Source organism: Aotus nancymaae, unplaced genomic scaffold (assembly GCF_030222135.1).
Source record: "Aotus nancymaae isolate 86718 unplaced genomic scaffold, 86718_ANA_hifiasm-v0.15.2.pri h1tg000089l, whole genome shotgun sequence".
NCBI classification, from domain to species: domain Eukaryota; kingdom Metazoa; phylum Chordata; class Mammalia; order Primates; family Aotidae; genus Aotus; species Aotus nancymaae.
In genome coordinates this window covers 649516-672712 of record NW_026988504.1, presented here as the reverse complement: position 1 = coordinate 672712, position 23197 = coordinate 649516, and the positions used below count along the sequence as shown (strand labels likewise).

The 23197-nt window shown below is 50.5% G+C and overlaps 1 protein-coding gene across 4 annotated transcripts in view; it reads right to left on the bottom strand.

The window, feature by feature from the left end:
- Positions 1–23197, bottom strand: part of WDR45B (WD repeat domain 45B) — a 42925-nt gene that overhangs the window by 2949 nt on the left and 16779 nt on the right. For 2 of the 4 annotated variants that reach the window (XR_010339843.1, XR_010339842.1), the window contains exons 3-12: positions 22184–22285; positions 17994–18081; positions 17167–17261; positions 13316–13506; positions 11114–11199; positions 9742–9843; positions 8437–8558; positions 4001–4032; positions 3706–3859; positions 83–181 (exon numbers count right to left, since the gene is read on the bottom strand). Coding sequence is in view for 2 of the 4 variants with exons in the window: in XM_021666332.2 (XP_021522007.2) it covers positions 3767–3859; positions 4001–4032; positions 8437–8558; positions 9742–9843; positions 11114–11199; positions 13316–13506; positions 17167–17261; positions 17994–18081; positions 22184–22285 (911 nt within the window). In the remaining 2 variants the exon portion in view is untranslated. Of the gene's footprint in view, positions 1–82; positions 182–1397; positions 3860–4000; positions 4033–6578; positions 7947–8436; positions 8559–9741; positions 9844–11113; positions 11200–13315; positions 13507–17166; positions 17262–17993; positions 18082–22183; positions 22286–23197 lie in introns of those variants that run through there. The other 2 variants (XM_021666332.2, XM_021666333.2) reach the window with 2 other exon arrangements.

The following is a 23197-nucleotide window of genomic DNA, read 5'->3' as shown; positions in this document are numbered from 1 at the left end:
CAGTCACGGGAACCTCCTGCAGACACTGACTCCCCACCACAGAACCCTTCACTCCTCTGACAGGAATTGGAGCACAGCGCACCTGTAGTCCAAACAGCATGAAGGAAATCCCTGTTCCACTCCGGCCCGAAGCTGGACTTCCTCATAGGAATGGGAACAGCAGAGAGGCTAAAACCTGGGCCTTTAAATCAGAGGACACAGTAGAGTTAGAGAGCCCCTAACGCTCACAGGAATGGCACTGGCCGGGGGAAGACGGCAAAGGCCCTGTGAACTGAACTCTAATGTAGACTGGCCCCTGGGTGGTGCCTGCCAGGTGTAGACCTGAATGGCAAAACACAGACAGGAAACTAGGCACGCAGAACCACAGCCCAGGAGGAGGCTGGCTCATGCAGTCAGAACATAACCCGGTTACCTGCCTGCTGAGACAAAACTCAACATTCTGCAGAGGATTTAATAGGACTTTTAGGTTAGTGTCAAGGTATGCCGAATGCCTAGGGTACAAAATCACTAAACATAAAAAGAGCCAGAAAACTCTCAACCCTCAAGGGGAAAGACCGCTTGTCAACCCTGACATGACCCAGATACTGGAAATAGCAGATGAAGAACAGTTATTATAGCCATGCTCTGTGAAATAAGGGCAGATTCTCTTGAAATGAACCAAACGAAAAAAATCAGTAAATAAACAGAAAAACATTGGGAAACAAAAATGAACCGAGACTTGCAGGACAAGATCAAACAGTCTGATGCGTATGTCGCTAGATCCCTAGGAAAATGGAGTAAGGCCGGGTGCGGTGGCTCATGCCTGTAATCCCAGCACCAAGGCGGGTGGATCACTTGAGGTCAGGAGTTCGAGACCAGCCTGGCCAACATGGAGAAACCCCCGTCTCTACTAAAAATACAAAAACTAGCCAGGTGTGGTGGTGGCATCTGTGATCCCTGCTACTCAGGAGGCTGAGGCAGGAGAATCGCTTGAACCCATGAGACAGAGGCTGCAGTGAGCAGAGACCTCACCACTGCACTCCAACCTGGCTGACGAGTGAGACTCTAACTCAAAAAAAAAAAAAAAAAAAAAATACGAAGGAACAGGAAACCATGAGCCTTTCATGCGGTTCGGGCAGGGGACATGTTGACAGAAGCCATTCTTGAAGAAGCCAGGAGATTCCACTAGACAAACAATTGTCTTAAACATGCTCGAGCCGAAGGCAACCAGGGACAAAGAACTAATGGAAGGCAGGTGTGGTGGCTCATCTCAGTCTCAGCACTTTGGGAGGCCAAAGTGGGGGGAGAGCTTGATCCCAGGAGCTCACGGCCAGGCTGGGCAACACAGTGGGACTCTGTCTGAAACAAAAGTTAGCTAACATGTGTCTGGGCCCCAGCTCGTCTGAAGGTTCAGGTGGGAGACTGCTTGAACCTGGGAAGTTAAGGCTTTAGTTCACCGTGATCACACCACTGCAATTTAGCCTGAGCAACAGAGCAAGACACTGTCCCTCCCCCACCCCGAAAAGAAAGAAATACGAATAGTGTATGAAAAAGCTGAAGTAACAGAAAATAGAAATGATAAAAAGAAACTAAACAAAATCTAGGACTGAAAAGCAAAATAGCTAAAATAAGAAATTCACTAGAGGCATTTCACAGCAGATTTCAGCAGGCATCCGAGCAGGCATCCGAAAGCAGCTGTGAACCTGAAGGTAGGATCAGTGAAATCACCCAGTCTAAGCAACAGACAGAAAAGAAAAATGGGGGAAGAGTAAAGAGGAAGGGACCTTCAGCACCATCAACCTGTAAAAACAGGCTTATGAGAACTCCCCGAAGCAGAGAAAGAGGAAGAAGAAACACTTGAGCAAGGAGTCACTGAAAACTTCCTGATTTGATAAAGACATGAATCTACACATCCAATACGCTTGTTGAAATCCAAGCAGGAAAAATGCAGAGACCCAGAGCTAAATGTACACATACGCGGCACTGAAAAACTGGAAGCTTTTCCTTTAAGATCAGGAACAGGACACCAGTACCGACTTTCAGCTACTGCTCGTCAGCATCGTACAGAAGTCAGCCAGAGCAATCGGGCAAGAGAAGAAAGGCAGGCATCCACGCTGGAAGGTGTGAAGTGAAACTCTCCCTGCAGATGGAATGAGCATGCATAGAAACTTCTGGCTGGGCGCGGTAGCTCACGCCTGTAATCCCAGCACTTTGGGAGGCGAGGCCAAGGCGGGCGGATCATGAGTCAAGAGATTGAGAGCATCCTGGTCAACATGGTGAAACCCCGTCTCTACTAAAAATACAAAAATTAGCTGGGCATGGTGGCGCGCGCCTGTAATCCCAGCTACTCAGGAGGCTGAGGCAGGGGAATTGCTTGAACCCGGGAGGTGGAGGTTGTCGTAAGCCGAGGTCTCGCCATTGCACTCCAGCCTGGCTCCCAGCGACAGAGCGAGACTCTGTTTCCAAAAAAAAAAAAAAAAAGAAACTTCCATAGAAACACACACACACTCAAACTACTAGTGCTGACAAAAGATTTCAGCAGTGCTGCAGTGTACAAGATCAAGACAAAAATACACTGTATTTATATGCACTAGCAATAAACAATCAAAAAGGAAATTAAGGCCAGGCATGGGTGGTTCACACAGGGAACCCCAACACTGAGAGGGCAAGGCAGGAGGATCACTTCCATCCAGGAGTTTGAGACCAAGCAGGGCAACAAAGGTACACCCCCATCTCTAAAACAAAATTAAAGATGAGCCAGATAGCCCAAGTGCAGTGGCTCACGCCTGTCATGCCAGCACTCTGGGAGGCTGAGATAGGCGGATCACCTGAGCTCAGGAGTTCTAGACCAGCCTGGCCAACATGGTGAAACCCATCTCTACTAAAAATACAAGAAATTAGCCAGGTGTGGTGGTGCCCACCTGTAATCCTAGCTACTCGGGAGGCAGAGGTTTGCAGTGAGCCAAGGTTGAGCCACTGCACTCCAGCTTGAGTGACAAAGTGAGACTCTGTCTAAAAAACAAACAAGCAAAATACATGAAGAAATTAGCCAGGCATGCTGGTGCATGCCTATGGTCCTCGCTGTTTGGGAAACTGAAGAAGAAGGATCACTTGAGCCAGGAGGTCGAGGCTGCAGCAAGCCTTCATTGCACCACGGCACTCCAGCCTGGGTGACAGAGCCAGACAAAAGAAATGAAAGCATGGCTGCACATGGTGGCTCACGCCTGTCATCCCAACATTTTGGGATGCTGAGGCAGGAGGACTGCTTCAGGCCAGGAGGAGAAGACCAGCCTGGAGAACATGGAGAGATGCCATCTCTACAAAAAAATTAGCTGGGCGTGGTGGCGCATGCCTTTAGTCCCAGCTACGTGGGAAGCTGAGTGAGGTTGGAGGATCACTCGAACCCAGGAGACAGAGGGTGCCGTGAGCTGAGATTGCGCCACTGCACTCCAGCCTGGGTGACAAAAAGAAGAAGGATGCGCAGCTGTCAGTACAAGCTGAAGACGGTAAGTAATGTGAGGCGTGACGTTCAGCCCCTACGCAAATACTGAAATTGAGGCAGAAAAATGCTGCCGTCTTCTGGAGTCACACATCGGCTGAGGTCAGCAAGACGCCCTCTTCTGCAGTATCTGGCCAGCTCCTTGACCATTTTTTCCCATGTGCCCATGAGGGACTAGGAGATAAGGAGTTGCTGTCAGTCACACACCCCGGAAGCGTCAGACTCACCGTCTGCAATGTCTTACACAGACGACAGGACTCTGCCTGGCTGGCAGCCAGCAGGGACAATTCAAGATGGTGCTGCAGGTGTCCGTGGGAGGCTCGGAGCAAACGCCAGAAGACTCACGGCCTCTACAGATGGTGGCGTTTCTCTTGAAAAGAGCTATAAAAGAAATCGCATTTCACTGCTTGTCCCAATCTCAAGGCCACATCTTCTTTTGTTAAAACTCATTTTATGTCTCCATTTTCATGGATGTTGCGTAAGAAATCATTTTAAAATTGTGAAAACCACAAAATTACTAACCTGATCGGTAATTCCGTAACGTGGCAAGGAGACTACAAGAAAATAAAATCACAAATCAGAATCCCTCGCAAAAATACACATAGGCCGGGCGCGGTGGCTCACTCCTGTAATCCCAGCACTCTGGGAGGCCGAGGTGGGTGGATCACCTGAGCTCAGGAGTTCGAGACCAGCCCGGCCAACATGCTGAAAACCCATCTCTTAAAAAACAAAAACATAAATATACACACACACAAAAATCCCCAAATAGTAGTGGAATTCAGCAGCATTTAAGGGTAACACCACACGGGCTTTCCTGCAGGACAGCGAGGTTGGCTGAACATTCACAAATCAATGTGATGTCCCACATTAACAGAGTAAAAGGCAAGTGTCATCATTGTGACAGACGCAGCAAAGTCACTTCACAAAGTGAACAGCCATTCCCCTGGAGGCAAGACCTGCACGGTCAGCCCTAAGTGGCGTGTCTGCTGCTTTCTCCGCTCCCAGCCCTGACCAGCCCTGCCCCTGGGGAGACTTGCAATGCAGTGACTTCAGTCTCAGTAACTGCCTACAGTACGTGTCTACAACGTACCATCTGCAGTGCTCCCTGTACAACCTATATGTACCAGACCCACAGTCAGGCAAGTTTGTCCCCACTCCCAATTAAGGCACATCAGGAGACCTGCGAGAAGACCCAGATGCTGGAATTAGCAGATGAGGATTTTAATACATGTAGAGTACTACAGACGGGCAGATGCACATCCTTAGCCACAAATTAGAAACCAGCTTTAGAACTAACAGGTACAGGCCGGGCACGGTGGCTCACGCCTGTAATCCCAGCACTCTGGGAAAATGAATGTGGCAGGTGGATCACCTGAGGTCGGGAGTTGAGAACAGCCTGACCAACATGGAGAAACCCCGTATCTACTAAAAATACAAAAATTAGCCAGGCGTGGTGGCGCACGGGAGGCTTGAACTCAGGAGGTGAAGGTTGCAGTGAGCCAAGATTGCATCACTGCACGCCAGCCTGGGCAACAAGGGCACAACTCTGTTTTAAAAAAATAATAATAAAAAAAAAATAAATACATCTGAAATAAAAAATGCAGCCAGGCATGGAGGCTCATGCCTGTAATCCCAGCACTTTGGGAGGCCAAGGCAGGAGAATTGCTTGAGTCCAGGAGGCAGAGAAGAAACCCCATCTCTACCAAAAAAAAATTTTAAGTAAAAATAAATTTTACATTCAGGTGTGGGGCTGTCCAAGAGTGACCTTCTCTGGACGCAGAAACACAGGGCAATTTTGCTTACAACTTTCTGTTTTTCTGTATGTTCTTTATTTTACAAGGAAGATTTTGTTTTTATTTTTTTAATTGTTTATTTCCTTCTCTGCACTAGCAATGTTTTTTCTCTGTATTTTCTGATCCATCTGGAAGAGAAAAATTTTGGTGCAAGTTTCAAAAATAACCAACCAAATGCCTGACACAACAGAAGAGAGATGAGGACTGAGTCTCGTGAAAGGTCTCCGGCAAACAGAAGCTTGGTTCGGTTGCAGGAAGAAAACACAACCATAAAGCCCTTTGGTCACAGAAGGCTGCAGAGGGCCAGCGCCCCGACTACAGTGGTGGTCACAGGGAGGGGCCAGGGATTCACACAGGCGTCACTGTCAAACCCAGGGTGGGTGTGGGTGGGGGCTGGGTTCCACAGGGCACAAGCCACCGGTCCCCACAGACATCCCAGGGCCGTGGGGGAGGGCGGGCAGACCGGAAACACAGCCGGAGTCATCCACGCCCATGCACCTGTATCATCAGATAGGAAAGCTGCTGAGCAGGCACCGTCTGAGGCGGTGGCTGGAAAAATAAGCCATCCAGCGAGGGCTTCTCGAGTCCCTTCACCCCCGTGTCCTGGGCACAGGAGGTTCTTGGGGGAAGCAGCAGCCTGGCCACATCACGCTTCCCATGAGTTCCATTTGAAAAGCAGCCTGCTGCTCCCCGAGAGTCCCCAGCGCTGGAGACGCTGGGTCCTTCCCACTCTACGGTGATTGGGAGGGGCTGTGGTGACAGGGCCTCACGGGAGGGACGTCCTTGCAGGCCCTCACCGTGTTCCTAATGAACGGGCCTGTGACAGAGGAACCTGGGACTGCCCCACGCCCGCCGCATGCATCAGTTGTGCTAACCCTAACCCTAACCCACCCGTGTCGGATTTCCCCTAGTCTAACATTACAAACCGGTCATCACACAACTGTGTGGGACCTTCTCCCCAACGCGGAGCCAAGCGTTAGACAAGTCAAAGGTGACCCCGGCTCAGCAGAGACCCCAGCACACAGCAGCGGCCGCGTCACACGCAGGGATACGCTGCCGCCAACAGTCACCCTTCACTCTGCCGGCTCCCAGAGCCACCTGCGGCTGCTACAGACACACTTCCTCTTCCCTCCTCCAGAAGCGCTGTCCCTGACACAGCCAGGGAAGCCCTAGGCTCGGCCCCCAGCGGCCCTGCCTTCCACCTTGTCCTGTCCCACAGGCTGTTCTGAAGCCTACGGTCCAACCCGATTCTCAAAACAAGACGACTGTGGCTGCATCATACATACAACTCCACTTCCCATGACAGGTCCAGAGTACAACAAAATTAGTCACTTTTATTTAAAAGAAACATTACAAATAAGTGTGCAAAATTAAACTTCATGATTAAATACACATAAAAGTAACATGCATACATCAAAAGCCACATACAAAGTTAGTTGATTACGTGACAGTAACTAATGGTAAAGCAACTGGCAAAACCGAGGACTTGCTGCTGTGCAGATTTTCTATGTTTGCAATCTGAAATCAGAACCATAAAATAAAGTTTCTTTAAAGGGAATTTAAGGAAAGTAAATATATACCCAAGTAGCGGACAATGTAGAGCCTGTAACCTGTTTTAGTTACCAGATGCTAAGTTCTGTGCCGTTCCTTCCCAAATGTTAGCGTGTGGCTATTCTTATAGACGAGGGGAGGGGAGATGGCGGGGCTTAGAGACCAGACCAAGGTGCTTCCCTCCACAGCAGCGGGCGCTCCCGGACCCTGCTCTGGCAGACGACCCCGAAGTTCAAGGATGCTTTCCCCCGTATCCAATGTTCAGAGTCTGTGCATCACTCTGCTCCCTCCACGTAACTGGGAAACTGAGATTTCACCCAGAATGTAACCAGGACACCCCACGGAGTCCCCATCCCACACGCGCCCAGGACTGGCTGCTCGGCTTCTAGGGTGGGCCTGGGGTTTGTCTTGTTCTAACGGCGCCAAAAGAGACAGGGACGCCACACACAGCCACAGATGAGCACGCTGCGGGCAGGGAGAAGACCACGGGCTGGGCTCACACGAGGGAAACATTCACACGGTGTTCTCTCTACAGGTCGTTTTTCTTCATGTCCGACGCGAGAAAGAATTATTCTCCTTTTCTGAGGCAAGCTGCTGGTGTTCTATTTAAATCTGCTGATAATGTAAGAACTTACATTTACACACTTGTTCACTTCCCCACAGCAGACTCAGAATGATGGAATCTGTCGCAAAAACACACTTGAACTTGTCCACACTCGGCCCAGTCCCCGGGTCTGTGTGGAGCCCCTGTCAGGTGAGGCTGCAGTGGCGCTGCTGAAGCAAACGTCACAGCTGAACTCATCGGAACAGCCACTGCCTACGGTTCTTGATGATGATTCTCTCTCTAATACTGGAAATGGGAGTCCTCAGGAAAGCAGACAACCACGTGTGGCTTCAAGACCAAGTCCCTGGGCAGCCCCTCCAGCCCGTGGCCCAGGAGGCCCCTGGGGTGCTGGCACCGGCCCTGAGAGCCTGAAGGTGAGAGGCGGTGGGTGCTGTGGCGCTCCCAGCCGGGAGTCACAGCTTGTCATCGGTCATTTCTAGAAACTGCGCGTAGACGTCTCGGATGCACTCCCCTTTGGGGTTGAACAGGAATTTGTAGTAGCTGCCGTCCGCACAAATCGCTGGGACAGAAGGAGACAGCTTTACCCGTGTGTTTCTTTCCCGGCAAGTTAAAAGCAAAGAGTCCCACGGAGCTGAACTGCCAAGTGCCTCTCAGAGCCAAGCAGCTGCTCTCAAAGCCCCAAAGGCCCCAGCTCTGTGCTGAGAGCACGTGGCACATGCAGTCGGGAGCCCTGACTGTCTTGGGTAACAACTCATCTCCTAGTGCTGGCTACGGGGTAACAAACATTCTTTGGTCGTCTTTACAAACATTAGAAGCCCTGTCCCAGTGACGTCCTGGGGAAACTGGAGGGAGGGGTGCTGATGACATCCCAAACGGCCGTGTAGACCGTAAGCAGGACACATTCAGCCCGCATGAGAAGTAAGGGGAACTGGGTGGTCATGGGTGCCACAGCGCAGTGGTGGGACGTCTGTGGGAAGCTGGGTCAGAAGCTCAGTGGATGGATCCCAGTGGAGTGGGCGGGGACGTTCTCTCCGGGAAGGACCACTCACCAATGACGGCGTTTGGCTCTGTTCCAAAGGCACAAATGCACGGAGAGCCTGAGGGAACCTGAAACTTGGAGAAGCTCCATTTGGAACTGAAGTATTTTGGAAGGAAACTCGCTGAAGCCAAGCTGTGAAGACAAAGAAGCAAAGAAAGGGTGACTGCATGCAAGAAAGTTTACAGAACGTCACCTGCTTGAACTGAGAACACTGCTGAAAATATTAAAATGGTCTTTAATCTAGTTTTAGCTTTAATGACTTTTTTTTGCTATGCATAAGAAAACCTATTGTAAGATTTGATTTTTAAAGTCTATTTTTGCTTTTAATCTTTTTTTTTTTGAGATGGAGTCTTGCTTTGTCACCCAGGCTGGAGTGCAGTAGTGTGATCTCGGCTCACTGCAACCTCCGCCTCCCAGGTTCAAGTGATTCTCCTGCCTCAGTCTCCGGAGTAGCTGGGACTATAGGCACCCGCCACCATGCTCAGTTAATTTTTTGTATTTTTAATAGAAACAAGGTTTCACCATGTTGGCCAGGCTGGTCTCAAAGTCTTGACCTTTGGTGATCCGCCCACCTCGGCCACCCAAAGTGCTGGGATTACAGGTGTGAGCCGCTGCGGCCAGCCTGCACTGATTTTCCAACCTAAATAGGTATCAAATTAGATGAAAAAGACTTCAACACTGATAGCATGTGAGGTCTGTCCACACCGCCCTGCTGACGTGGGGGGTGGTCTGTCCACACTGCCCTGCTGACGTGGGGGGTCCGTCCACACCACCCTGCTGACGGGGGGGGGGGGGTCTGTCCACACCGCCCTGCTGATGGGGGGGGGGGGTCCGTCCACACCGCCCTGCTGACGGGGGAGGGGTCTGTCCACACTGCCCTGCTAACATGGGGTGTCTGTCCACACCGCCCTGCTGGCGTGGGGGGTCCATCCACACCACCCTGCTGACGTGGGGGGTCCATCCACACCACCCTGCTGACGTGGGGGGTCCGTCCACACCGCCCTGCTGATGGGGGGGGTCTGTCCACACTCCCGTGCTAACATGGGGTGTCTGTCCACACTGCCCTGCTAACATGGGGTGTCTGTCCACACCGCCCTGCTGACGTGGGGGGTCCGTCCACACCGCCCTGCTGACGGGGGGGGTCTGTTCACACTGCCCTGCTGACGGGGGGTGTCTGTCCACACTGCCCTGCTGGCATGGGGGGTCTGTCCACATTGTCCTGCTGGCATGGGGAGGTCTGTCCTGTCCACGCTGAAACAACGGGGACTCCTTTCATCCTTGGGCTTTTCCCCCCAGCAGGCGTCCCAACACCTACCTGGACTGTTTATTCCTTTTTGGATCTTCAGCTGCAAAAATATGCACTGTGCCGTGGTCGCTGGATACGCAGATGAGGGACGCATCCTGATTGAAGTTAATGCTACAGAGAAAACCAGCACACCTCAGGCCTTGAGTGGACGAGGAGGAGTCCAGAGGCTCGACCCACAGCACTTGTCAGCACCGGGGAAGACAAGGTTCCCACACCAGAGGTGCCAACCTTGAATACTGCCCTTTCTTCAACAAGCCAACAACCATCCCCACAGCACCACAGGTCGAAGCCACAAAGCACAATCCAGTGAGCCACGGGCCCCACAAATGTTGCTGATGAGCTGTGTGCCTGGGAGAAGGAAGGGGCATCCTGCAGACCACCCCCAACATGCCGCTCAGGGCTGCTCTCATGAGACTGGGGTGAGAAACAGATTCTCTCTAACGATCCTGGCCCCAGGAGGTACAGGCTGCCCCTGTGGAGGTCACTTGGGCTGGGGCAGGCACTGGCCACGTGCTGTCTGTTCTGGGAGCAGACAAGGGTGTGCTTTGCACGCCACAAGGCCCAGGACCTCACCAGTAAAGCCACTGTATTTATAAATTAATTACATTTTCATCACAAAGACCTAAATGCTGCTCAATGCTAGGGAAGGGAGAGGCACCAGGCCTCCTGGCCGTGGCCACAGGGCGTGAGACCCTGCCCAAGCAGGGCTTCCGCACTAGACCCCTCCGAGGCTGTAGGGACACCACCGTGGGGTGGCAGTGTGGCCTCTCAGACTGTAACAGACTGGAACCAGAGGAACCAACAGAGTCTCCGGCACTTCCTTAAACACAAGCCAGAGTGCTGGTGAAGAGGTGAAACTGGCAAAAACACCAGAAAGACGAAAAATAAACAGGGATGAACCCGAGCCTGCCAGTCAGGGCAACGTGAGACCCTTCTCTACAAAAACACAACAATTAGGCAGGCGAGGTGGTGCACAAGTGTGGTTCCAGCTACTCAGGAGGTCAAGGCTGTAGTGAGCCATGATAACGCCACTGTACTCCAGCCTGGGCGGCAGAGAAAGACCTTGACTCAAAAAAAAAAAAAAAAACCTCAAAACAAAAAAAACCCAACAACAAGAAAAACCAGCAACTACTGATAAACAGGGAAGCAGGGTTAGTTATAACATTCTTTCTACTTCTGTGCACTTTCCCGTGATAAAAACTTAAAATTAGTCACAATTTAAAAAGCTGGAACCCAACCCGCTAGCAGCCCGACAGCCTCCCTCCTCTAGTCTTCCGGGGTGGAGGGTGGCTGCTCCTACCCGCTCTCCCAAGTCCCAAAGGCCCAGTTCCATGCTGTCTGCCCAAAGCTGTTCTCCAGGTGAAGGCGGGAGTGCCCTTACCAGTAAATATTGGCTGCTTGAGATCCTCTTCGCAGTTCCTGGATTAAATGCCCTGATGAAGTATCAAATATTCTTATAAGCGTCCCCTTTGAAAAACAGTGAAGTGTTTCATTATCAAAGATTTGAAACTTTTTTGTTAGTTTTTGAAATGATTTACTTTCACAAACCCATTAGCCCACACAAGCCTTTCTCAGACTCACCCACATCATCTAAGACTAACTTTCTCCTCCAACTGCCAGCACACAGCTGTGCCCCTGAGAACGAGCTGGCCGGTAGCTCCTGCTCCTACAGCACTGGGCAGAAGTCAAGAGAGGCTTCAGGAGATAAGCTCCTGGCCAGGCAGCATGGACTGACTCTGGACACTGGCATCCCTGGCTGACACCCAGGAGGGACACCCAGGCTCCCTGCTCCCGCCACACATGGCCCTCGTCTAGAGAAGCCTCCTCCGAACCCTAACTCCCTCAGACAGCTAGGGAAAGCAGCACAGGAATCCTGCGGTGAAAGAGGTAAGGCACAAGAAAATAAAGGACTTAAAACCATTTGTGTCAACTGCGCTGGCTTTCCCGAGAGAGGTGCCCAAGACCTCATGGGGGTGTTTTCGACATCTCCTCCAGAAGGTGGAGGACTCTCCAGCTGATTCTGACAGCTGGGAAAACGAACACTGTTGCGTCTTTGGAGGAACACTCTGACAACATCCGACAAAAAATCTCGACATCCTTCAACCCAGCAGCCCTCTGCTCCTGGGAGTGCAGCAGGGAGCCCAGCTTGTGGGGGACAAGGCGGGAGCAGCCTCACAGGGTGACCGCCAACAGCGTGGGACAGGTCACAGATACTGCGAGGCTCCATGTAATCCCATCCACCCGGTCATCCCGGAGGGCACTGCTGAGCTAAGGAGGCAGGAAGCGGGGAAGCACGCCATGATCCACGCTCCTAACGGGGATTCTACTGAAGAAGAAAAGGTTGCAGGGAGGTGGAGAAGGAGAACATAAAGGCAAAAAGGGTAAGAAAAAAATGTACAAAATATGGAGGAATCGTATTTATAATCCATACAAAATTACATATATTTTGCTGCTAATACAATAGCACTGTAAAAAATATTACCTAAAAAATAATTAACCCTGTTCTCAGCTGAGTCCCAGGAGTGAGCAGGACATGCACCCCAAGCTGCTTGTCCCCATGTGTGGAGAAGTGGCGCTGGCACCGGCACCGGGTGAAAGGGCTGGAGCAGGCCCCCACCCCGTCAGCAGACCGTGCCCACAGATGTGCGCCGTCACCGCCTTGTGGTCCCACCCTACTCCACGGCTGATCGTTTCCTACAAAGTAACACTGGGCTTGCAGTCTTCCGTGCAAACTATAGTCAAAGACACCAATTTTCTTTGTAAAAATCTGAATTCAGGCAAAAGGAAGTATTAAAAACCCCAGATTTAAAATTATTTTTTTAAATGAACAGCTGTTCTGATCTGGCAAATTAAGATAATGTGTCCAATATTTCCATATTGTCCGTTACAATCTGGTGGCAATTCAATGAAGACATAACCCTGGGCAGGTGAAAAGGGTTTGCAGCTGTCTGTTATCAGGCTATGGTTCTGCCACGTCTGTGACAACACGTTCACGCTTTCGCATCCGACTATTCTAATGATAAGAAACTCGGGCGTGTATGTATTTTTTTTTCTTTTGTTTTTGAGATGGAGTCTCACACTGTCACCCGGGCTGGAGTGCAGTGGCACAATCTCAGCTCACTGCAACCTCCACCTCCTGGGTTCAAGTGATTCTCCTGCCTCAGCCTTCCGACTGGCTGGGATTACAGGCAAAAACCACCACGCTGAGCTAATTTTTGTATTTTTAGTAGAGAAAGGATTTCACCATATTGGCCAGGCTGTTCTTGAGTTGCTGACCTCAAGTGATCTGCCCGCTTTAGTGCTGGGATTACAGGCGTCCTGTGTTTTGATTTTTCAAATAATTTATCATATTTTACAAGACGTTTGTTTGTAAACAATTGGAAATAAAACCAGTCCCTTGGCACAAGACAACTTGTGAAGACCTCGACCCCTCTGTGACATGACCAGCCAGGTCCACGGGCCCCTGAGGGGCTCCAGGCTGGGGTAGGCCCACCACCTTTGGGTCTTGATACAGGGAGTGGCCAGTTTTCTGAGCCTGCTGCTCCAGGAGGCACGATGCCAACAAGGTGAGGAGCACACTTACTTTCTCAGATGCAGTTGCAATTCTTGTTCCCTGCAGGTTGAGTGCAATGCAGCTCAGGACACCCTCATGTGCGGGAATGTCCACGGGTGGCTTCTCCGTGCTGGCCAGGTCCACGAGCTGCACGTGGCCCGTGTGCGTGCCCGGGAAGGCCAGAAGGGAGTTGTTACTATTGGGACAGAGGACACAGAGGCCTGCGTGGAGACAGAGGACACCTCTCAGGAACTGCCTTTGATTTCTCACAGCCAAAATCCACTTTCTGCCCCCAAGTTCTCCAAAAAAAATAAGCAGTAAGAATTAAACATGGGTTTTCATTTACATCAGAACCACAAAGTGAATTTAAAGACTTTTCAGCCGGGCGCAGTGGCTCACGCTTGTAAACACCCAGCACTTTGGGAGGCCGAGGCGGGTGGATCACGGGGTCAAGAGATCAAGACCATCCTGGCCAACATGGTGAAACCCCATCTCTATTAAAAATACAAAAATTAGCTGGGCATGGTGGCGTGCGCCTGTAGTCCCAGCTACTTGGGAGGCTGAGACAGGAGAATTGCTTAAACCCGGGAGGCGGAGGTTGTAGTGAGCTGAGATTCCGCCACTGCACTCCGGCCTGGCGCCTGGCGACAGGGTAAAACTCTATCTCAAAAAAAAAAAAAAAAAGAAAAAGGCTTATCATTGTAAAGCGTATCAGAGCCAAGCAAAGCTACCTCCCATGAGAACTCCTCATAATGAAGACATGTTGAACAACTTTACCAACTGTCCATCTGTTGCAGTTCTAGCTACGGAAAACGCAATGCCAAGTTATAAACTTTAAAAGCAGCTCTATCAGCAACAGCATAAAAATATTAAAAACAAAGGAAGAAATTAACAGATGTACAAGACCTGTCCATGGACAGTAACACCTTGAAAAGGAAGACCACAGAAGATCTGACAGACAGCTGGGCTGTGATTGTGGGCCGGAAGATTTGCTATGAATATCTAACTCGTCTACAGAGTCAGTGTGATCACAGCTAACATCTCAGCAAGCATTCCTGAAGAAAGACAGCTGCTATTAAGAGTTATAAGGAAAAACAAAGGCACTAGAATAGCCCACATTTTTTTAAAAATAAGAATGAGATTGGAAGACTTATATTACCTAATTTCAGATTTACTTTAAACCTCTCATCAAGGCAGGATGGTATTGGCATAAGGACAGAAACACAGATCAATGGAACAAAGAGTCCAGAAAAATACTTGTATTTATTTAATCTAAACAAAGGTACCAAGGTTAGATGTCCACAAAGAAAACCACCCAGGCTTGTACCTCACACTGAATATAAAATTTACTTGAAATGGATCGAAGACTTAACTTTAGGTGTAAAGCTACTAAATGTGTAGAAGAGAACATCAAAGACTCTTTTAACCAATATTTGCAAAAGTGTGCCAAGTAAAGGGCTAAACCTACAATATATAAAGAATTCCTACGGCCAGGCGCAGTGGCTCATCCCTGTGATCCCAGCACTTTGTGAGGCCAAGGCAGTCGAATCACCTGAGGTCAGGAGTTTGAGACCAGCCTGGCCAATATAACGAAACCCCATCTCTACTAAAAATACAAAAATTAGCCGGGCATGGTGGCAGGCACCTGTAATCCCAGCTACTCCGGAGGCTGAGGCAGGAGAATCGCTTGAACCCAGGAGGTTGCAGTTGTAGGGAGTTGGAGTAGCCCCCCACCCCCCTGGGGGATCAGCAGCAAGGCCGCTGTGACCTTTGGGTGAACTCCAGAGAAGTGAAACCATAACAGGAGGATGTGTATGTCTCGGGGTAGAACAGAGATGGGCTTAGAGAGAGAGAACCAGCTTTCACTGACCTTGCTGCAAGACAGTTTTTAGCTAAAGTGTGTTAACTGAAGTATGAGAATAATAACCACAGGCCGCCCTAAGTAACTGCACCCTCCCTCTGCTACGTGCTTTGCGAACGTATAAAGTTCACTGAGACAGGTCGGGGCCGAAGAGACTGACAGCCTTACCTCTCAGACCGCCTGGCCCAGCTTTCTCCATGTCGTGTCTGTGCCTTTCTTTATCCCCCACCGTTCCCTCTTAAGTCTTTGAACCCTCGTGCAACGCAGGACACAGCACACGCCAGATGTAGTGAGCTGAGATTGCATCACTGCACTCCAGTCTGGGCGACAGAGTGAGACTCCATCTCCAAAAAAAGAGAATTCTTACATCCCAGGATAAGATAAACCACCAGCTAAAAAATGGGCAAAACATTTGGGGCATTTACCAAAAGATCTCAAAAGGCAAGAACCACAAGGAAAGGCATCGCCACCGCCAGTCCTCAGAGAAACGCGAACTAAAACCACAAGGAGGTGCTGTTACCAGTGAGACATCATCACACACACGGGCGGCCACCGCTAGAAAGACTGACGATGCCGGAACGCTCATAACATGGATGAGACGCAAGAGGACACAGCCACTCTGGAGAACAAATGGCGGCCTTTCACAGGTAGGCACAACCACAGCACGAGCCGGCAGCCGAGTCCCTCAGGGTCAACGCGAGAGAAATGAGAACTACCCAAAGCCCAGCATGGGAACGTGCAGGGCACTTCTTACTTCTTACTCATAACAGCCAAAAAACGGCGAAGGGACCAACAGCTGTGACTCATCTCACACACACACGCGTACACACACACACGCACACACACACGGAGGACAGACACATCTAAAGAAACAAAACTTGAGAGCTGAGTGGGGAGGGACCATCCCAAGAACGTTTTCCAGGATACGAGACTGGTTTTTTTCTTTTTTTTGAGATGGAGGCTTGCTCTGTCGCCCAGGGTGGAGTGCAGTGGCACAATCTCAGCTCACTGCAACCTCTGCCTCCTGGGTTCAAGCGATTCTCCTGCCTCAGCCTCCCGAGTAGCCAGCACAACAGGCTAATTTTTTGTGTTTTTAGTAGAGACAGGATTTCACCATGTTAGCCAGGATGGTCTCAATCTCCCCACTTTGTGATCCGGCCACCTAGGCCTCCCAAAGTGCTGGGATTACAGACATGAGCCACTGCAACCGAGCTCGGTTTGTTTTTTTTTTTTTTTTTTTTTTGAGACGGATTCTTGCTCTGTCGTCCAGGCTGGAGTACAATGGCACGATCTCAGCTCACTGCAACCTCCACCTCCCAGGTTCAAGTGATTCTCCTGCCTCAGCCTCCCGCGTAGCTGGGATTGGTACCTGCTACCACGTTCATCTAATTTTTTGTATTTTTAGCAGAGATGGGGTTTCACTATGTTAACCAGGCTGGTCTCAAACTCTTGACCTCGAGCTCTATCCGCCTTGGCTTCCCAAAGTGCTGGGATTACAGGCGTGAGCCACCACTCCCAGCCGCAAATGGTATTCTTAAAATGAATGAGTTTTATGTAAATTATACCCCAACAAAGCCAGGGCAAAACCCCTAAATTTAAAAATATACAAAGATGGTACAATCAATGACAAAGTCAGACACAAACAATCCTCCAATTCAGAAGACAAGGGAAGGAAACTCTTGAGTCTAGAACTCAGTGGCTCCTAACGTGGTGAAAACATAGGTTCCTGGTTCACTGTGGGGGTCCTTAGTGGCCAAAATCGGTGGTGGGAGGGAACAGGTGATGGAATTTCCCCCGAGTGAGAGCCCCCACCCTGTGACTCTGGTCAGAAGGTGGCTTCGGGATGGTGAGCTGCGGGCTCTGAAAAGTCATCTCTCCTGGAGGCGCCCCTGTGCTCAGGACTACTCTTGCCAAGCCCCCTGCTCAAACAGAGACCCGCTGGGAGAAGGAAATGCCCCGGACAGGCCGCATCTCCACACGGACCCATTTCCCACGGCCGCCCGTCTGCTCAAGTTCTCACCTTTGGGGTTATAGCAGGTTTCAAACACGTGCAACTGATGGGGATTGTGTGTGAATGTGAACACCTTAATCATGGAGTCCAAAACCACCACAATTCTGGAAAGAAAAACATGATCAGAGTCGTCTTCCTCAAAAGTCAGACCCAGACATTTCATGCTCCTGCTCTTATCGTACTGAAACTGAGAAACACTGGAAATACCACGCAGAAAAGGATCGTTCCTGGGGGCAGGTTACCAGCACGCCACCTGGAGGCGAGTGCCCATGGAGGGAGGTCAGCCTAAGGGACCTCGCTGGGTTCAGAGAGACATCATTAAACATTCCATCTAGGTTCACAATTGAGCAAAACACGGCAGAAGTGATATTTTTATGCTCCTGTGTCTGGAAAAATAAGAAAGGTTTCAAAGCAGAAGATCCTAGAGGCATTTTTTTTTTTTAAGACGGAGTCTCACTCTGTCGCCCAGGCTGGAGTGCAGTGGTGTGATGTCAGCTCACTGCAACCTCCACCTCCCAGGTTCAAGTAATTCTCCTCAGCCTCCCAAGTAGCTGGGACTACAGGCACGCGCAACCATGCCCGGCTAATTTTGTATTTTTAGTAGAGACAGGGTTTCCCACGTTGGCCAGGCTGGTCTAGAACTCCCGACCTCATGATCCGCCCACCTCAGCCTCCCATAGTGCTGGGATTACACGCGTGAGCCACCGCACCCGGACCGGGGCCAACATCTTAATACGTCATTTCCTAAACATTTTTCTGCCAAAAATAGAAAAGTAATTCAGCCATCTTTAGAGAAAGTGAATTCCGCTTTAAAGAATTACTGATACCAAACCCACCTATCTCGCCGCAGTTTGACTGCCTTGACTTCTGTAGAAAATTCTATTTCAATAACGGTCTTCTTCTTCAAGTCATCCCAGATCATTACTGAAATATCAGAAAGAATGGATGAATGCAGTCATAAACAGGCCATGGTGCTGGCATGCAGAGATGCCAGCTCGAGGCATAAGGTGGTTTCTCTTCCCACTGGGCACGGCTGCCCCCACCCCCAGGCCTGAGACACACACCTGCACCTGGGAGGCCTTGGGGTACAACTCAAACGGTGAGCTGTGCCGGGATTCGCCCTCAGGCCCCTTCCCCACTCACAGGGTCTCTCCTTCTTGGTGTCTGGCTACCTACTTGCCCCCCTGCCCATTCCTCTCTCGGTACACACACACCCAGTCCTGGTCTCAGGCAATCCACTGGCCTCACATACACAGGCACGCTAAATGCATTCAGCTCTCTGGCAACCCTCGCCCTGGCCTGGTTACTTTCCTCTCTCCCTGCCCTTCCTTGGTTCCACCCGACCGAGCCCATGGGCAAGCCTGACCACAGGTACTGATGTTAAAGTGCTGAAGATAAACCTGCATCACAAGAGAGGCTTCAGTTTTGGTGGTGTTTTTTTTTGACAGGGTCTCACTCTGTCACCCATGATGGAGTGCAGTGGCACGATCTCAGCTCACTGCAACCTCTGCTTCCTGGGTTCAAGTGATTCTCCTGCCTCAGCCTCCTGAGCAGCTGGGACTACAGGCATGCACCACCCTGCCCAGCTAATTTTTGTATTTTTAGTAGAGATGGGGTTTCACCATGTTGGCCAGGATGGTATCGAACTCCTGACCTCGTGGTCCACCTGCCTCAGCCTCCCAAAGTGCTGGGATTACAGGCGTGAGCCACCGTGCCTGACCAAGAGGCTTCAGTTTTAAAGTGAAATCAGAGGGACACAAACCAGGACCGGCAAGGTCTTCACTCCACTCAACCTCCTGAGTTGTTCTTGCTCTTTCTTTGAGATAGAGTCCCATTCTCTTGCTCAGGCTGGAGTGTGCAGTGGCGCAATTTTGGCTCACTGCAGCCTCGACCTCCCAGGCTCAAGAGATTCTCCCACGTCAGCTTCCCAAATGGCTGGGACTACAGGCATACACTACCAGGCCCAGCTAATTTTTGTAATTTTGGTAGAGATGGGGTTTTGCCATGTTGCCCAGGCTGCTCTTGAACTTCTGGGCTGAAGTGATCCACCCGCCTCAACGTCCCAAAGTGCTAGGACTGCAGGCATGAGCCACTGCACCCAGCCCCTGCTCTATTTTAAGTTCAGAACTTCTTCTGTCTTCTTTGCCTGCTAACATTGCAACACTCTGTTAGGATGAATTAGCAGTTTGTGTTCTAAGGGCTAATTTACAGATAACCTTTAAGGATGAGAACGCCAATCAGCACTGTGCTTTTGAAGAACCACAGGAGGGATGGGTGCAGTGGCTAATGCCTGTAATCCCAGCGCTTTGGGAAGCTGCGTGAGACTGCTGGAGGCCAAGAGTTCAAGACCAGCCTGGGCAACACAGTGAGACCCCTGTCACTGGGGCGGGGCGGGGAAGGTTATTAAAAATTAGTCACGGCTGGGCACGGTGGCTCACACCTGTAATCCCAGCACTTTGGGAGGCCAAGGTGGGAGGATCATGAGGTCAGGAGTTTGAGACCAGCCTGTCTGACATGGCAAAACCCCGTCTCTACTAAAAATACAAAACTTAGCTGGGCATGGTGGTAGGCACCTATAATCCCAGCTACTCAGGAGGCTGAGGCAGGAGAATCACTAGAACCCAGAAGGCAGAGGTTGCGGTGAGCTGAGATTGCGCCACTGCACTCCAGTATGGGCAAGAAGAGCAAAACTCCATCTCGACAACAACAACAAAAATTAGTCACAGCTACTCAGGTTGAGTCCAGGAGTTTGAGTCTGCAGTGAGGTATGATTACCCCACTGCACTCCAATCTGGGCAACAGAAGGAGACCCTGTCTCAAAAAAGCACACAAATAACACAGCCGGGCATGGTGGCTCACATCTGTAATCCCAGGACTTTGGGAAGCAGAGGCAGGCAGATCACTGGAGCTCGAGTCTGAGACCAGCGTGGACACCATGTTGAAACACCGTCCCTACTACCAATACAAAAAGCAGCTGGGTGTAGTGGGCGCTCCTGTAGTCCCAGCTACTTGGGAGGCTGAGGCAGAAGATCACCTGAGCCTGGGGGGGTCAAAGCTGCAGTGAGCCAGGATTGTGCAACTGCATTCCAGCTTGGGCAATACAGTGAGACTCTGCCTCAAAAAAAAAAAAAAAAAAACTTAAAAAAATGAAGTTTACTAGTTTAAAAAAAGCACCTTTATATGGTACAAAAAGTGCTTACTCAGAAACCACGGAATACCACTTTATTTCAAGTCTGTAAAACTTCTGAGGCCTTTTCACCTCTCAGAAACTTTGTAATGAGAATGAGACCTGAGATTATCTTACACAAATGGCTCCCTTGTGAGTAACTGGGGTACCCCAGCAGTGCCAGATTAGAAAAGGGAGGTGGCCCTGTAGGCCTCCTAACTTCCATCTATAAGCTTCCTTTCTTCCTTAATGGTCGATCCCGTTCTCCATGACAAGACACAGACCAATTCATCAGCAGGATTTCTGCCCATCCCCAATTAGCCAGGGCAAAGTCAGTCTCCTTCAAAGCCTGCCCCACTCTCTCTGTGGAACCTCCGCTGTTCGTTCCGGCTGGGCTCCTCCAGAGGACTCACAAGCCACAGGCCTCTCCCCGCTGGGCTGCGCTGGCAGCCACTCACAACTCTGCTTTAAAGCTGGCACCGACAAACCTTGGGCCTGCGAGACTACATAACTGCTCAAAGGACAAGATCTCACGCCCTGTCTTCCACTGTTTTTCCTGCCAATCATCTCTTTCCATTTCATTTCTCTGCTCCTAATTCCAAAACAAAAGTAAATGCTGTCAGGCAGGGCCTGCCCTCACGTGAGTGTGGCCTCTTTTCCTCACATTCATGTTCATGCAGTTCACAGGGCTCTGCTGAGAACTGTGACCTGGGCCCCAGAGCCTGTCACGAGTCATCTAGAATCTTCTGCCTTCCCACACAACCTGGCCTAGGCTATTCTATCCCCAAGTGCATGGTCTCACCCAGATACTAGTTCACCTGCACACTTCCCACTCGGCATGCAGCACCCCCGGGCCCATCCTGGTCTTGATTCTCAACTGCCTCCTTCACGCCCCTCCTTCCCTCCCCATCCGCTCCCACCCCACTCACCCAGCACTGGGCTCCCACTCAGCTGTCCTCTTGAGACCACCGGTGGCCTTCGACGTCACCACAACCAGACGGCTTTTCTCAGGCCTCCTCCTGCCGCGTGGCACTGGGCTCGGACGAGGACACCTGCTCCACTTTTCCTGCCTCTCCCCATAAACAGGGGCCTCCCACGCCTGCCCCATCCTCTGGTTGTCTCTTCACCCACCTCCTGCACTGCTTCTAGACCAGAACTTTCCCAAATCACAGATCTGACGGCACTGGCGTTCGAGCCTCCCCCAGATCTGCCTCCGCCTCCCGCCCCAGCCGACCTCCCACCTCTTCCCTGTGCTCTGCCCTCCATTCCTGGATCTTTGGCCTCACGCCCTCTTCCCTCTAGCAACAGCGAGGTTAAGCTGGCACAAGGCATACGGCTATCTGGAAAACCGTCTACTCCTCTCTCTACTTTACAAGGACCAGCTATGCCACGTCACCTGCACACACACGTGCACACAGTCCCACCCCGACAAAAATATCCCGAAACCCAGAGCCAAACTGGCTTTTTGTTCTATGTGGCCATGAAACTTATGTTCCTTTAAGTCAATGGGTCTCAGTAAGTAAAAAACAATCCTTCTACCTTGCTTTAAAATGAATTCATGACATTTATGGTGTCACCCTAAGGCGTAGCAGGCCCCTAGTTTCCGTTTACTAACCCTGTCTGAAAACACGTGTTCAGTCAATGAACAACTGACTGAACAATGGGAGCGAGGGATGCTCTCCACGTGCTCCTCCTGGGACTAGAGACCTGGCGGCCTTTCAGCCAGCTTCCTCCCCAGTGACCAGTCCTTGACACTTCAGAGAACCACCAGGGAAAATCACACGTAGACACAAATAGAAACACATTCAAGAAAAGACTAGGATACATGAGGCACGATTCTTAAAGGAACAGTTACAGTACCTTTGTTGGGAGGGTATTTCGGTTTTTTCCCACCACCAACTAAAGCTAAATAGTTGCAGCGAAATAACATTTCGACATGGCCAACTCCTCCTTCTAGAAATTCTGAAATGATAAGTTTTAAAAAGACAAATGTTATAAGTTAATATGTATATTTTACAATAAAAAAGAAAAGAGAAAGTCAAGACAACCAACACTCAGTAATTTTCTTTCTTTCTTTTTTATGAGATAAGATCTCACTGTGTTGCCCAGGCTGGAGTGCAGTAGCTATTCACAGGCACAATCACAGCTCACTGCAGCCTTGGACTCCTGGGCTCACATGATCCTCCTGCCTCATCCTCCCAAGTAGCTGGGACTACAGGACTCATTTTTAATCAGCCGTTTACGGCCGGGCGCAGTGGCTCACACCTGTAATCCCAGCACTTTGGGAGGCCAAGGTAGGCAGATCACAAGGTCAGAAGTTCGAGACCAGTCTGGCCAACTGGTAAAACCCCAACTTTAGTCTCTACTAAAAATACAAAAAAATTAGCCGGGTGTGGTGGCATGCACCTATAATCCCAGCTACTCCAGAGGCTGAGGCAGAAGAATCACCTGAACCCAAGAGGCGGAGGTTGGAGTGAGCCGAGATCACACCACTGCACTCCAGCCTGCGTGATAGAGTGAGACTCTGTCTCAAAACAAAAACAAAAACAAAAAACAGGCCAGGCACTGTGGCTCACACCTGTAATCCCAGCACTTCGGGAGGCCGAGGTGGGTGGATTACGAGGTCAGGAGTTCAAGACCAGATTGGTCAACATGGTGAAACTACGTCTCTACTAAAAATACAAAAATTAGCTGGGCATGGTGGCTACTGCCTATAATCCCAGCTACTTGGGAGTCTGAGGCAGGAGAATCGCAGAACCGGGACCTGGAAGGTGGAGGTTGCAGTGAGCCGAGATCACACCACTGCACTTCAGTCTGGGCTACAGAGCGAGACTACATCTCACAAAAAGAAAATCAGCAATGTATATCCAACCG